The sequence below is a fragment of the Lepisma saccharinum genome, chromosome 26 (assembly GCF_977018435.1).
Source record: "Lepisma saccharinum chromosome 26, izLepSacc3.1, whole genome shotgun sequence".
Taxonomy (NCBI): Eukaryota; Metazoa; Arthropoda; class Insecta; order Zygentoma; family Lepismatidae; genus Lepisma; species Lepisma saccharinum.
Genome location: NC_139254.1, coordinates 32,422,533 through 32,436,113, shown reverse-complemented (window position 1 = coordinate 32,436,113; position 13,581 = coordinate 32,422,533). Strand labels below are relative to the sequence as shown.

Sequence of the window (13,581 nt, the reverse complement as noted above, 5' to 3'; positions counted from 1 at the left end):
ACATTGCATTTATTGCTCTGTCAACTCTTTCATTTCTTTAGAATACTCCTCTATCATTCTCATAGTCTCAATTAACTTAAAGAGGTAGAAAACAAAGTAAATGAAGAAATATTTGCAAAATAGGAAAGTATATACGATGGTGGTGTAGGATCCAACAAATTAAAAGTGTACATGATGAATGTAGACCTCCGTGGCATAATGGTTAGCGTAATGCGCTACGAAGACAGAGGTCAAGGTTCAGACCCTGGTTAGGTACGGTTGTAGCTTCTGTTTTTCAGCATTGAAATCCACTTTGTATACATATCAGAGAGACTTACGGTTTAATGTGCTATCCAAACTACTATGTACAGTCACCGCCAATAAATATTGGACACTTAGATCCTGAAATACTCGTTTCCCTGCAAGGCGTGATGTGTGTTGCCTAGTGTTGCCCACGGGACGAGACGGGACAGGCTTTTAAAAATTCGAGACGAGACGAGATTGATCATGTGTCCCTTTGACAAACGAATATTTTCGAGACGAGACAGCATTTCACAGCATTTCCACGAGACGAGACAGGCCACAGTCTCGTCTCGTGGGCAACACTAGTGTTGCCTAACTTTTCGGCACTGGTAGAAGTTTCCATTGAAAATTGGCTATTGAAATCCACTTATAGTTAGGCAACACACACATAACGCCTTGCAACGTAGATAGGATTACAGGATTTAGGTTCTCATTTTTTGTGGCCGGTGACTGTTCGTACCTTCCACCAGGTCTCGAGCTCGAAACCCCTTGATTACAAGACGACGTTATCACTATACTATAGTGGAGGTGTACCTTGCGTTTATAGTGCCACTTATTGCATGCGTTCTCCATTCATGATCATCGTCGCGATTAGAATAAAAGGGAGGAAATCGATGAAAAGTATTCTTAAGATCTTTCGAGGCGTGCTGACCTGCCTTAAACAAATGCAATGAATCTGAGGTTCGTAGTGAAAAACTATTTGTTTATTTGAATACTTTGCGAAACATAGACTTCACATAAAGAAAGACGTCTCATCTTATTGACCTTCCTGAAACATACAAGAAATTATCAGAAAAAGAAATATGTGTATACAATTCAACCCTGTAGTCTGAAGTCGGAAGATTTGCACGAAAGTGTTGGGTCACTTCTTTACCACTTGAATGACAAAGTTCAAGGCGACGTTATCGCGCAACGTTTAAAGGGTGTTCTGCAGTCCGTTTTGCAACAGACGAAAAGGATTTCGCCTCGAGCTGACAGCTGACGTCTTCCGTTGTGGTCATTCCGATTCTCTGCAACATCCTCGGAGCTAACCGAACAGTCATCTGTTTGCATAAGCTAAAACAGCTAAAACATCATGAAGAACAAGGTATGTTTTTTATAGAGGATTCTTATTCTTCAAGTCATAAACTTCATAAAAACAAATTTTGCGAAAGTAAGCTAAAATGTGTGAGAATACTACATACGTATATTGCAATAGTTTTGTTCTTTTCTGCTTTTTAACGTTGCTTTTCTATGATCTTGGATTCGGGATGACGATTGCTTAGATGAAGCTTATAAAGGAACTCTTTCCCAGGTTTGGATTCGAACCCGAAATCTTCGGTGACGAGATCCTAATCAGGCACCCACACAAAATCTGCGCCTTACGAAAATGCAAGAAACTCTAGTCAAAAGGCCGCGCTGGTCACTATTTAGTTCATATAATATCGCGTTTTCACCATTATTTGTCAAACTCTATTTGGTTTGATAGTGACAATATCTTTTATGAAGTATTCTGGTTCACTTAACAAAAAAATATGTTATATTACTTAACACATCTGGAGCCAACCCTCGTGTCACATCGCGCTTCGACGCGAGGAGTACCGGATTCGAATCCCTTTACATGGATGTTTTCGAGTGTTCATTCATCAATTTCATCACATCATCACTCATCCCCATCTTTGCAATTAGCCAAAAGTGACAGAAAAAGCAAAGTACAATGAACCAAGTCAATTACATCAGGAGTGAAGACATTTTTTTCTTCCAGTGATTTCCATTTGGTTGTCATGAAACTGAACAGGAAAACATCCTAGAATCTTAATTTTGGCATTTTCCTTCCTTCCAAAAATCATAGTGTCTTTGTGGTCTGGACACACCCACTGCTTATATGTATAGGCGATTTTAGAAATACGTACTTACATTCTACATACATAGAAATACTATGTAATCGAATACACTCCCGTCAATGGTCGCGCGGACAACAATTGTGTTCAACTGAAATATGAGTTGTGTGGCCGCGGTGGCTCAGTCGGTAACGCGTCCATGGTTCAATCCCCGGTCGGTTCAAATCCGGGAACTTTTCTAACGTTGGAAGCGGCCCCAGCGCCCACCCAGCCTCGAATAACATAGGTACCTGGGGGAAACCCTGGGGGGTAAAGACGGTCAGGGGCGTGATGCTGATCACATCACCCCAAATCACGACCGGATCAAGAAAGTGTGGCCCGTAACCCCCACACCCCCTATACGCCTTCAGGGCGTGTTGCTAAGCACAGGGCAGCACTTTATCTTTTTTTCTTCTTTTGAAATATGAGTTCCTATAACAAGTCAAAACTAGATATAGTATTTCAAATAACTGTTGAACGAGCACCGTTCCTGGCCGGTTCTAGGGGCGGCGGTCATTAGTGTTGTCAAACTGTAGTAGCACGTGAAAATATACCAGTGGATCACTGTTGTAAACCGCACGACTAATTTCAATGTCAATATGTAATTGCTCAGAAGTCAGAACATGTAAAAATAATCTAATTCACTTTCAACAGTTCTTTCATACCTTAGTGAAAATTATTACTTGGAGAGCCCGGTGAGCATTTTGAAAAAAAATACTAGCTTCCTAACAATAATTTTACTGGCATTTTTTATGGGTACGTTTTTAAATTTGATATTTGAAATTTATCGAAGTGCAATGCCTCAGATATCCATAAACCAAGGAGTTTATTTCGGGGAATAATTGAGTTATAAACATTTTTGGGCTTCAAGTCCCTCCACGTTTCAAAAGTATCTCGCATTTAACTTTAAAATAGCCATAAACAGCGACGACGGGACTCATTCAGCTGACCAAGTGTCCCCCAATAGAAAGAGAGTATCGCCTTTAGAGGTGTGGTACGAGGAAATCTATTTGAATATGACAGGAAAATGCCGTAAATGAACTCAGTTACAAATAAATAAATTGGTATAGGGTCATTCCACATCAAATCAACGCAAAAAAACAAACTAAGATTTTGACACCCTCCAACTCCGATTTCGATGAAATTTCGTATACACCCTTCCTTTATGGTTGAAAGAAACCCTCTATTTTTTCACTCTATCTCAAACGGTTTTCATTTTACAGCACTTTGAAATGTCATCAAATCAGTGTTGTCTGTCACTCTTGAGACCCTCGACACAAGATACCCTTGCATTTCAAAGTGCTGTAAAATTAAAACAGTTTGAGATAGAGTGAGAAAAAATTAGAGGGTTTCTTTCAACCATAAAGGAAGGGTGCATACCAAATTTAATTGAAATCGGAGTTGGTGGGTGTGATGACCTTGTTGAAATGGCGTGGAATGACCCTATTCTAATTATTGAAAGCAAGGTATGCAATACCATAATAATCATGGGTTGAAGAGACTGGGAAAGATATTTGTTCATAAAATCTATCAAAAACATTAAAAATCAAGACAGGAACACCATTCTATTAATATAATATACAACAATCATACATTTCATCGAATGCCCGAGCAAAGTGAAATAATAATCTGAGCAAGAAGTAATTCAAATAATATTATCATTATTAAAAATGTATGGTACTAAGTATATTTATAAAAATTAAAATTCAGAAATGCATAATTTGCCAAAGATTTGTAATTCATCTCATGACTAGAGAGCCGTCGTGCCACGTCTCTACCCTCAGAAGAAGCGCGTGCATCCAAAATATGGTTAAATTAACACAATTACGTACAGTCACGGACACTTCTGGGTTGTAATATTCCCATTGACATTTTATGGGATCGTTACAAGCCAGAAGTGTCCGTGACTGTACAAGGAGATTTGAATCTCGCAATCCTTCAATCCTACGGCCGTCTCAATCTTCGCGCGACATCCTCTGCTGTTCGCCACCTTCTTCCCAGCCATGCTAAACGTGACCCAAGTTGCGCATGCCTGAGGCTTTAATAACGTTTGGGCGGGAAACAGGGTATCAACGGATAGCTGTGCTCACCATAAGACACAAGTCACTTACCGATTTGTAATACCCGTTTAAGAAGTAATTCATGAGAAAAAAAGGTACTAGCTATTTTTGTGTTATTTTGGGAAGAACGAACGTAATATCTTCCTAAGTTTATGTAACAATTTGGATAGATGTGCGCCTTAAGGGCCATCCAGACTTTTAGTTATCGATTTCACTCCTTACGAAAAGATATTCCTTCTTCTCGCACACTTCTCTTCGTGCATGAGACACACAAGACAAGTGTTGCAATTTGACGTCGAAAAAATATTCTAGACATTGTGTTTTTTGTAAAACAAATATGAAGGGGAACTCATACCAGAAGGAGATATTTTACTTTTATATTTTAAAAAATCACGCAAAAAATCTATATATGAATTTCACTTGGAAATAGAATTCAGTTTGTTGTATTGAATTTTAAAGTTTTTTGATCCACATTTCAATTAGCTGATATTAGTGGAATTTTAGCGCTAACCACATATTAGTTTTTGATAACACTGGTTGTGGATATACCATGTTAGAGTGGCAAAATAGCAAACATAGCATAGCAAGGCGAGAATTATGTTTTCGGCTGTGTGTGTGGAATTTTTTGGTGTTGTTTTTAGTGAAGTGAAAGTGTTCGATAGTGTGTGAAAGGTAGTGAAGATGAATCTGATTAGTGAATTATAACATACACTGTCCTGCACGTCACCATTTGGAAATAAATTAAAATTTATCAACTTGTCCGGCCTACTCCTGATTTAAACATTGGTTATATTGAAAAAAAGGTGGACAAGGTGAGAGGCGTCGACGCCGTCGACAGAGGGAGATATTAACTCCGTGTCGGATTGGTTAGCACAGGGTGCTACGATGCCAGGGGTTCTGTGTTCAAATCCCTGCCTGGGCATGGGTGTTCTTTGTGAGCGTCCCTTTTCCTTCATCCATATCATTGTATCATCACTCATCCTTACCTTCGCGATTAGACACAAGTGATAGAAAAGCGAAGTTATTGATCACCAAATCAATCAGTCTTCTTAACTCTGAAATGTTTTCTGCTCGTAAACTTTAAAGAACAAAATGTAATTTAAATACCTCTTTCATTTTATTTCTATGACATACGCCATATAGTTGTTTTTTGATTTATTAATCATGTTTGCACTACCAGTCATATTAGCTGCAGGCCGCCACTGGCGCAAGTAATTCAGTAACATGGACATACTTTTTCATTCATTCATTCTATGAATCTAAATTGAAAACTGCGAAGAGACATGCAAGGCTACTTACTCCAATATCTGTCTGATTACCCTTCTCTTTATCTCTCTGCACACACACACACACACACACATACACACACTCACTCGCACAGCATATCCATATTTGAAGGGCTCTGATGTAAAACATGGTAGTGACATTTTGGTTATTTTTTAGTTACAAAGTAAAATGTACCATCCTTCAATTTTGGAGTGAAATTGCCTATCAAAATGAATGACGTACAAAATATGGAAGAGTAGCTATGTTTAAGCTAATTTTCTCTCTTTCCTATATCTATCCTTTGCTTGAAAAACTTTTTGTCATTAAGTTGTTAATTACCTAGCGCCGAAAATTTGATCAAGACAATTTTCAATCCTGGAAACTGCAACATTTTTATTTTAGTGTTTATGGGGTCTTATCAACTTTATGAGATATTATAACCTGTCCGTAAGTAAGCATGTACCCTCCTGTAGATGACTGTTCTTATGTTTGAGTTTTGTTCATGTTATGGCAATAATTACAATAATTATGACATCAATACTTTTGGCAGTGGGTACTGTACGACCTTCCCCTATACCCAGGCGTAAGTTGGTGGATAATAAATTATCATATTTTCTAGGGGGATCTCTCAGAGAGCTCTGTTTATATCGATATTTTTTTGAGTTGGTGTTTTAAGTCCACTTTATGCACAGTAAAGCTAATCGGGACTCGACCTACAGTTTTTAAAGTTGAATCCGAACCACTATGTGCCTCCACCGGGAATTGAATCCGGGAACACTTGATTTCAAGGCGACGACGCTACCACTGCGCCATAGGAAGCCTTATACTGTTATGCTTTATGATTGCTTAGACAATATTAAAATAGAGTAAAACAATATATGTTCCAATGTAGAGGTTTAAAATTGTAGATATTGTCCTTTCTTTTTGGCGCTCTTCCTTGTAGAGTTCCTGACTGACACTTCTGGCTTGCAAAAATTTTGTTAACTTTCAATGGAATCGTTACAACCCAGAATTGTGTCTAACTGTACAAAGAAATGACAAACGTCCATAGTATATGGTACAGTATACTGATTGATTTTTCTGATTAATCTACCTCGCATATCTGATAGTTTTAGTTAATCGCAAAGATGAGGATGAGTAATGACATAATGAAATTTATGAAGGAAAACTCAAAGAGAACACTCATGCTCAGACCGAGATTCCAACCCGGAAACTCTGGTATCGTTGCCCGCTGTGTTAATCATTCCGCCACGGAGACCGACGAGTGATCATATTATACGTATTGAGTTGATATGTAAACCTTGGTAGATATATTTTTGTTTTGCTATAATAGCATAACTTAGTTTGTAGTTTTAATAATAATAATAATTCCTTTATTTACCGGCCGAGGTTGAGCCGTAAGCAGCTCTTCCACCCAATCCTTGTCATGAGCTATATAAGAAAATATAAAGAAAGAATAAAAAAATAAAGACACCAATGTGAATATTAACATAATGTTGCCTACATATTTCCCGTACTTACAGGAACTTAATTGGTTAAACGTTAAAAATAGGAGAACATTTTTGGCATTGTCGTTATTGTACAGGATCCTCAAAAATAAGGGACCAAGATATTTATATGATCAAATTGCTCCGTACAGGAAGAAAGGAAAACAAATTATCCTTCGTCAAAAAACACAATTCACGATTCCTGTACACAGAACAACATTCTGTGGGAATTCTTTCATAGTCACCGCAATAAAAGAATGGAATGACCTACCCCCACCACTGACCTCAGGGGAGCTCCACCCTGCAACATACAAAATAAATCTAAAGAAGCATCTGCTGTCCAAACAATAGTGCCTGGCTTTGTCTTTTCTGTAATGAATGGGAATGAGGTATTGGTTGTAGTTTTAGCTGTAATAATTGTATTCTAATTGTGGTTTTTGATTTAACTCTGTACCTTCAGTACATTAATTGTTTACATTATAAATATGAATATTTTTTTACTTTTATTCTTTCTACTGCAACAATGATTTTCAAGAAGAGTAAAGTGTCAATTGTAATATATTTTTTTAAGGGTTTGTTGTAAGAACGGCCCGCGAGGCCGAAACACGCCCTCTCAATAAAGACGATATTATTATTATTATATTATTATTATATAAGAAGACTCGCGTACTTTCGACGTGGCCTTTGGCCACGTCTCGTACGCTCGCCGACGTGCTTGGCTTATTTGGAAAGTTTTGAACGTAACTTAATATGGTACAAATATTCAAAATACTATTGCCAATTTTCTTAATAATAAAGTGAGTAAGCAATAAACGTTTCAAGATAGTTAGATTTCTTGTATAAACAAATTCACTAGCGACACTAAATTGAAAAAGCAATATTTACGTCTTTTGTCATCTTCACATTTGTAAACGTAATTGAAAAATAATTGTTTTCCGTCTTTTCGCATCAAATTCTACCTCTCCTCTGTAATAAATTCTAATGCTCATGTTTTTAAATTTGAAAAGTCTAGCATAATTCTCTTACAGTAGTTTTGCGGTTGAAAATAAACTTTCTTTAAGTTCCCTAGCAACGTCCGTTTCCATGGACAACAACATGCACGGCTAGCTCTGAAGAATTGTTTGTTATTATACCCCTAAACATTTAGTTGAAACAAAGACGATGGAGATATTTTCGCATTGAGTATAATAATGTATGCGTAATTGTGTACGGACAGAATTTTCTTCTTATGTAGGTGCCACCCTTGTTTGAGGCACCTTTTCAAAACCAGGAGTTGATTCATCTGTGTGTGATCTGTGAGAAATATAATGTAGCTAGACAATTAAGAATTGAAGGAAACAATGTGAGCAAAAAAGAAAAGCCATGGAAACGGTTGCTACGGACGTGAAAAAAGGGCATTTTCACCATTAAAAAATGGCTAATTGAGCGATTTCTTAATTTTCTCGACCTTTTGGGACAATTTCATGGGGGATCGTAATCGGGCATTTTTCGCCTCCGGAGCTTCCTTCATTGAGAACATTTATGTCAGTGAGTCAGTCAGTGATGGGATTGGGGCTATATATAATATTGGACTCGCGTACTTTCGACGTGGCCTTTGGCCACGTCTTGTACGCTCGCATGATTGACCTTCGGCCACGTTGTGAATGCAATCACGTTATAGATGGGGTTCCTCAATTATCTTAATGACTTTGAAAATGTCTGCATGTTGTATTGGATGATGGGGAACATATGTATAACTTTGAAATGTTTAGAAAGTAACTTTATGTGTGTATGGGCTCTAATAAGGTACAAATATTCAAACTATTATTGTCTATTTTCTTCATAATGAACTGAGTAAGTAATAACCGTTTCAAGATAATTAGTTGGATGTTTTGCATCAACGAATTGAATAGGGACTAAATTGAAAATGCAATATTTACGTATTTTGTTATTTTCACATTTTTGAAAGTAATTGGATAATAACTGTTTTCCGTCATTCCCCTAAAATGCCTACCTTGCCTCTGTAATAAATTCTGATGCTCGCATGTTGAAATTCGAAGAGTCTAGCATAATTCCCTTACAGTAGTTTTCGGGGTGAAAATAAACATTCTTTAAGTTCCCTAGCAACGTCCGTTTCCATGGACAACAACAGGCACGGCAAGCTCTAAGGAATTGCATGTCATTATAGCCCCTAAACATTTAGTTAAAACAAGCACGATGTAGATATTTACGCATTGAGTATAACAATATATACGTAATTGTATCTGGGCTGAAACTCCTTATTATGTAGATGTCACCCTTGTTTCAGGCACCTTTTCAAAGTCATGAGTTCATTCATCTGTGTGCTATTGATCTGTGAGAAATATAATGTATCCCGACAATTAAGAATTGAAGAATTGAATGTGTGCAAAAGAAATGCCCGTGGCAACGGTTGCTAAGGACGTGAGAAAAGGGCATTTTCACCCTTAAGGAAGGGCCGATTGAGTGATTTTTAATTTTCTCGGCCTTTTGGGACGATTTCATGGGGGGTCGTAATCGGGCATTTTTCGCCTCCGGGGCTTCCTTCATGGAGAACATTTATGTCAGTGAGTGGTGGGATTGGGGCTATACATATATATGAAGATGAGGTATATGCCGTAGTCGAATGTTGAGAACTGTCAAGTTCGTTGTGACGAAGTGTCCAATATCTGTGAATTGTGTTGCGATTACACAATTTTTCAAATAAGTATACAGGTTTACGTTCAGTTTGCTGATCATGAATAAAAGATAGTGCAGTATCCTTCTTTTGGCCATTGTTAAAATATTATACCTGTTTAAGATGGGAAGGATTTGATCGCGCTTATCCAGGCCAAAAGTTTATCTGAAGCATGCATTTTGTGCGATTTGAATTTTCCTACTGAGTTTTCTCGGAAGTTTGGACACACATACAATGTCACAATAATTAAAAAATGATATAATTATAGATTGAACTAGTCTAAGTTTACATTCTGCAGGTAGTTGATCTTGGTAACGGTAGAGGTTTCTCAGAATGAAATATGCTTTTTTACATTGTGCATTGATGTGATACGTCCAGTGTCAGTCCAATTTATCGTTAACAATGAAGCCAAGATTTTTTGCTGAATTCTTACATGGGATAGTTTCACTACTAATTTTAAGTTCAATTAGTACAACAATAGAATTTATTTCGATTGTTTCGTTCCAATTAGCTTATAAAGTGATTTTTCAGAGTTATCTTAAGTCCATTTGATATACGATGTGTAAACATTATATAAATCGGTGTTGAGGGAGGAAATACTACTTTCTAGCGCTGTACGTCTAGTCGAAAAATACAGTTGTGTATCATTTGAAGGATGAGAAATGGAATACAATACATATTATAATTGTTTTGTAAAAAATTAGTTCAACTAATTAATTCCACCCCAATTGCGATGATAATTATGCACTCCCTGGTAGCCTCGTCAGATATGTAATCAATATGTTATCCCTGTGTTCCCACGGAAGCTTCCCTCTCCCTGTAGAGTTTATTGTAACGTTGTAGAACTTGTACAGTGCACATATTTTAGATAATCTTATTCTTTTCATGAGCAATGTTTTCTGTACTCTGTCACTTGCACAATTGATAATGGTATCTACTTCGCAAACATTTACCCTCAAACGATTGTAAGGGAAGTTTGCACTAGAAACAGGAAACATTACGATATAACCCCTAATTTAGCTTTGTTTATTTTCTTTAACTTTGTTCAAATAGAAGTTCCTTATGTGAACTTTACCTAACAAAATGTTGTCTTTCCGATAATTCTCTCCGATTGATAAGGAGCTACATTACGAATGTTAATTTGCTGTGTAACGTTAACATAAATTTAAGTAATATACAGCAGTATTTGATCCACGATATTTATTGATTAATTTGATTTACTTTACTTCGGATTTCTGCCTCTTATAGCGAAGATGATTTTTTTAATTGATTGAGTTGGTGTTTTAAGTCCACTTTGTGCACAGTAAGGCTAATCAAGAGTACACCTACAGATTAAAGTAGGATCCGAACCACTATGTGCCTCCACCAGGTATCGAACCCGGGACTCCTTGATTACAAGGCGACGACGCTTCCATTTCGCTATCGGGTAAGCCCTTGCGAAGATGAGAATGTGTGTTGATATGATAGAATTTATGAAGGGACACTAACAAAGAATACTCATGACCAAGTGCAGATTTGAAGCGGGACCCTGGCGTCGTAGCGCGCTGTACTAACCACTCCGTTACGGAGTTCGGCCATAACATTGTATTTCAGTATTATGTCTCTCGGGACGATAATAACGGATTTTGAAATGACCTAAAATACAACTTTTATGTATGTGTGTGTGTGTGTATATATATATATATATATATATATATATATATATATATATATATACGTATATGTATTTATATTTTACGAGAATTATAATCTCCGACTTGGCAAACAAATAATGCTAGCTAGCCTGTCATCTAGGCCGATTGGCCCAACAGTAATTCTCTTGGTATACTACTGTCTCAATTTACTCTTAGTTACTTTTTGCATAATGTGGTAACTAAACTAACAGTTATTTTGTTCTTAGTTTCTGTTTTAGTCTAGATATACTGGGATTCTGGTTCGAAGTTATCCTGATGGTAAACGGCTTTATGTGACTTTCTATCTTTTCACTTTCGCTTCACACCATGGTGTTAATTCGAAAAGAAGAAATGGCGAGTAGCAATATACAGAAAGTAACATTACTAAAGCTGCTCAACAGTACTTAGTCAGCAAAAGGCTTTGAGAATGAAAAAAAATTGATTAATTGATAAATCAGCTGGTACAGTGGGATCCATGAGTATTACCCTGCAAATTGTCCACGACTATTTTAATTAATTTTTCTCTTACATCCTATGTGTTTTAAAACGATGGATTGATATGTATGCTGGTGCAGAAGTTGTCAACAGCTTGTTTTGAGTTTTATTTTAATTCTTGAAGCTCTCATTGCTTCAAATAAAGTGCACGAACATGGTGATGGACAATTTGCAAGGTACTACTCATGGATCCCACTGTACAATATCTTGGCTTTATTAAGTAATTACTTAATGAGTCTTTAAATATGTATGTAAAGTCTAAACTTTTCCTGAAGTCGGAGTTAAATATTTCACAAATGTTTGGATCCAAATGTGCGCTGTAAGCGATAATTGTATTAATAATGATAACCTGTTGATATGTTTATTCATTTGCAGAAATCATTGCATATTTGAATTATTGAAAAATTTCATTAATTATTTAGAACATATTTTTATGGTGTTTGATGTGTATGAGTCTGCAATTTGTAAAACCTTCGTTTATCTGGTTAAATAAGTGTGTATATATATAAAGTTCCACTTTTGACATGTGTATTTATGTTTATATCAGGAAGATTAAGACATAACACACGTTCCACATAAACGAAGGTTTTATACTGCACACATTAAATCATACATAAAGATTCATAAACAAGGTGCATCATAGTTACTATGCACAGACTATTACATTGGCCATAGCTGCCAGATCACCATACATAATAATGCATATTTTGGTATGTAACAACGTGTCCACAAAATATTTCATTAACGGGAAAATAAATTATTATGAATATTATGATTTGAAGATGTTAATATGTTAAGACCGTATTATAAGTTAGATTCATGACTTCTAATTTTCCTATGACGCAATCATAATGTATTTTTCACACACAGCCTTCAATTTCAACGAGTATAGAACAGACAAAGCCACCACGGACCAAAAGGCCAGCGATTTCTCACTTTTCTGAAAAGAAATACGAGTATTACCTCCCGAATGAATGGATAGAGAGAGCCAGGAAAGAACTAGGAGAGAATCCTGACACAGTGCATCAGGAAATACAAAGGTTCAGAGAAAGAATACAAGGTTTGTGAATTTTCATACTTATCGAATAAAGCAAAGATAATGTAACAGGTGCTGATTGCCATAAAGGCACTTAAAGTTAATAATGCTTCATATTAACGATCTCGACAACTTTGGCAGTGATGCACGCCCCGTCCACCTTTACTCCAAGTGTTGGCCCCAAGTACCTATTTATTACAGGCTGGTGAACCCCACAGCTGCTTCATGCTGGATCATTGATGGAAAATTCCTATATTAGATCACCGGAAAACAAACCCGGATCTCCCACGATACGCACTCTCGAGTTGACAACCGAGGTTTCTTCCATGTTAGGCATTACCTTATTATCAAGGTGTATTGGTACTTCAAAAAATAGAACACGTTTGTTAAGACTGATTTACACGTAAAAAGGCGAGTCCAGCTTTGAATAGGCGGGAGAACCCCTACGGGCTGAACCTCACCATTCGTTAATAAAATTTAAATTTGAATAGCTAAAACGAAAACAACTTTGATGCAGGCGAACACGTGTAACAACTGTGTTTGATTTCCTTTTATCAGTGAATCAAATGAACACATGAGTGTTAATGATTGGAAATGATGATGCACTTTCTTATTTGCGGAATCTAATGGAATCCACAACTGATTTTCTGCTTGGTAATTAGTGAAATGGACTAGCATGCCGTATGACTTCACACTTTATTCCTTATGTTTAGATCTATCAAGAGCATTTTTTTTCTCTGAGCTGTAAA

At 36.8% G+C, this 13,581-nt stretch overlaps 1 protein-coding gene across 1 annotated transcript in view; it reads left to right on the top strand.

The window, feature by feature from the left end:
- The first annotated feature begins 1,258 nt into the window (after positions 1–1,258).
- Positions 1,259–13,581, top strand: part of LOC145979428 (clavesin-2-like) — a 53,902-nt gene continuing 41,579 nt past the window's right edge. Inside the window, exons 1-2 of the mRNA XM_083112312.1 lie at positions 1,259–1,369; positions 12,661–12,856. Of these exons, the coding sequence (XP_082968438.1) occupies positions 1,358–1,369; positions 12,661–12,856 (208 nt within the window). The 5' untranslated portion in view covers positions 1,259–1,357. The remainder of the gene's footprint in view (positions 1,370–12,660; positions 12,857–13,581) is intronic.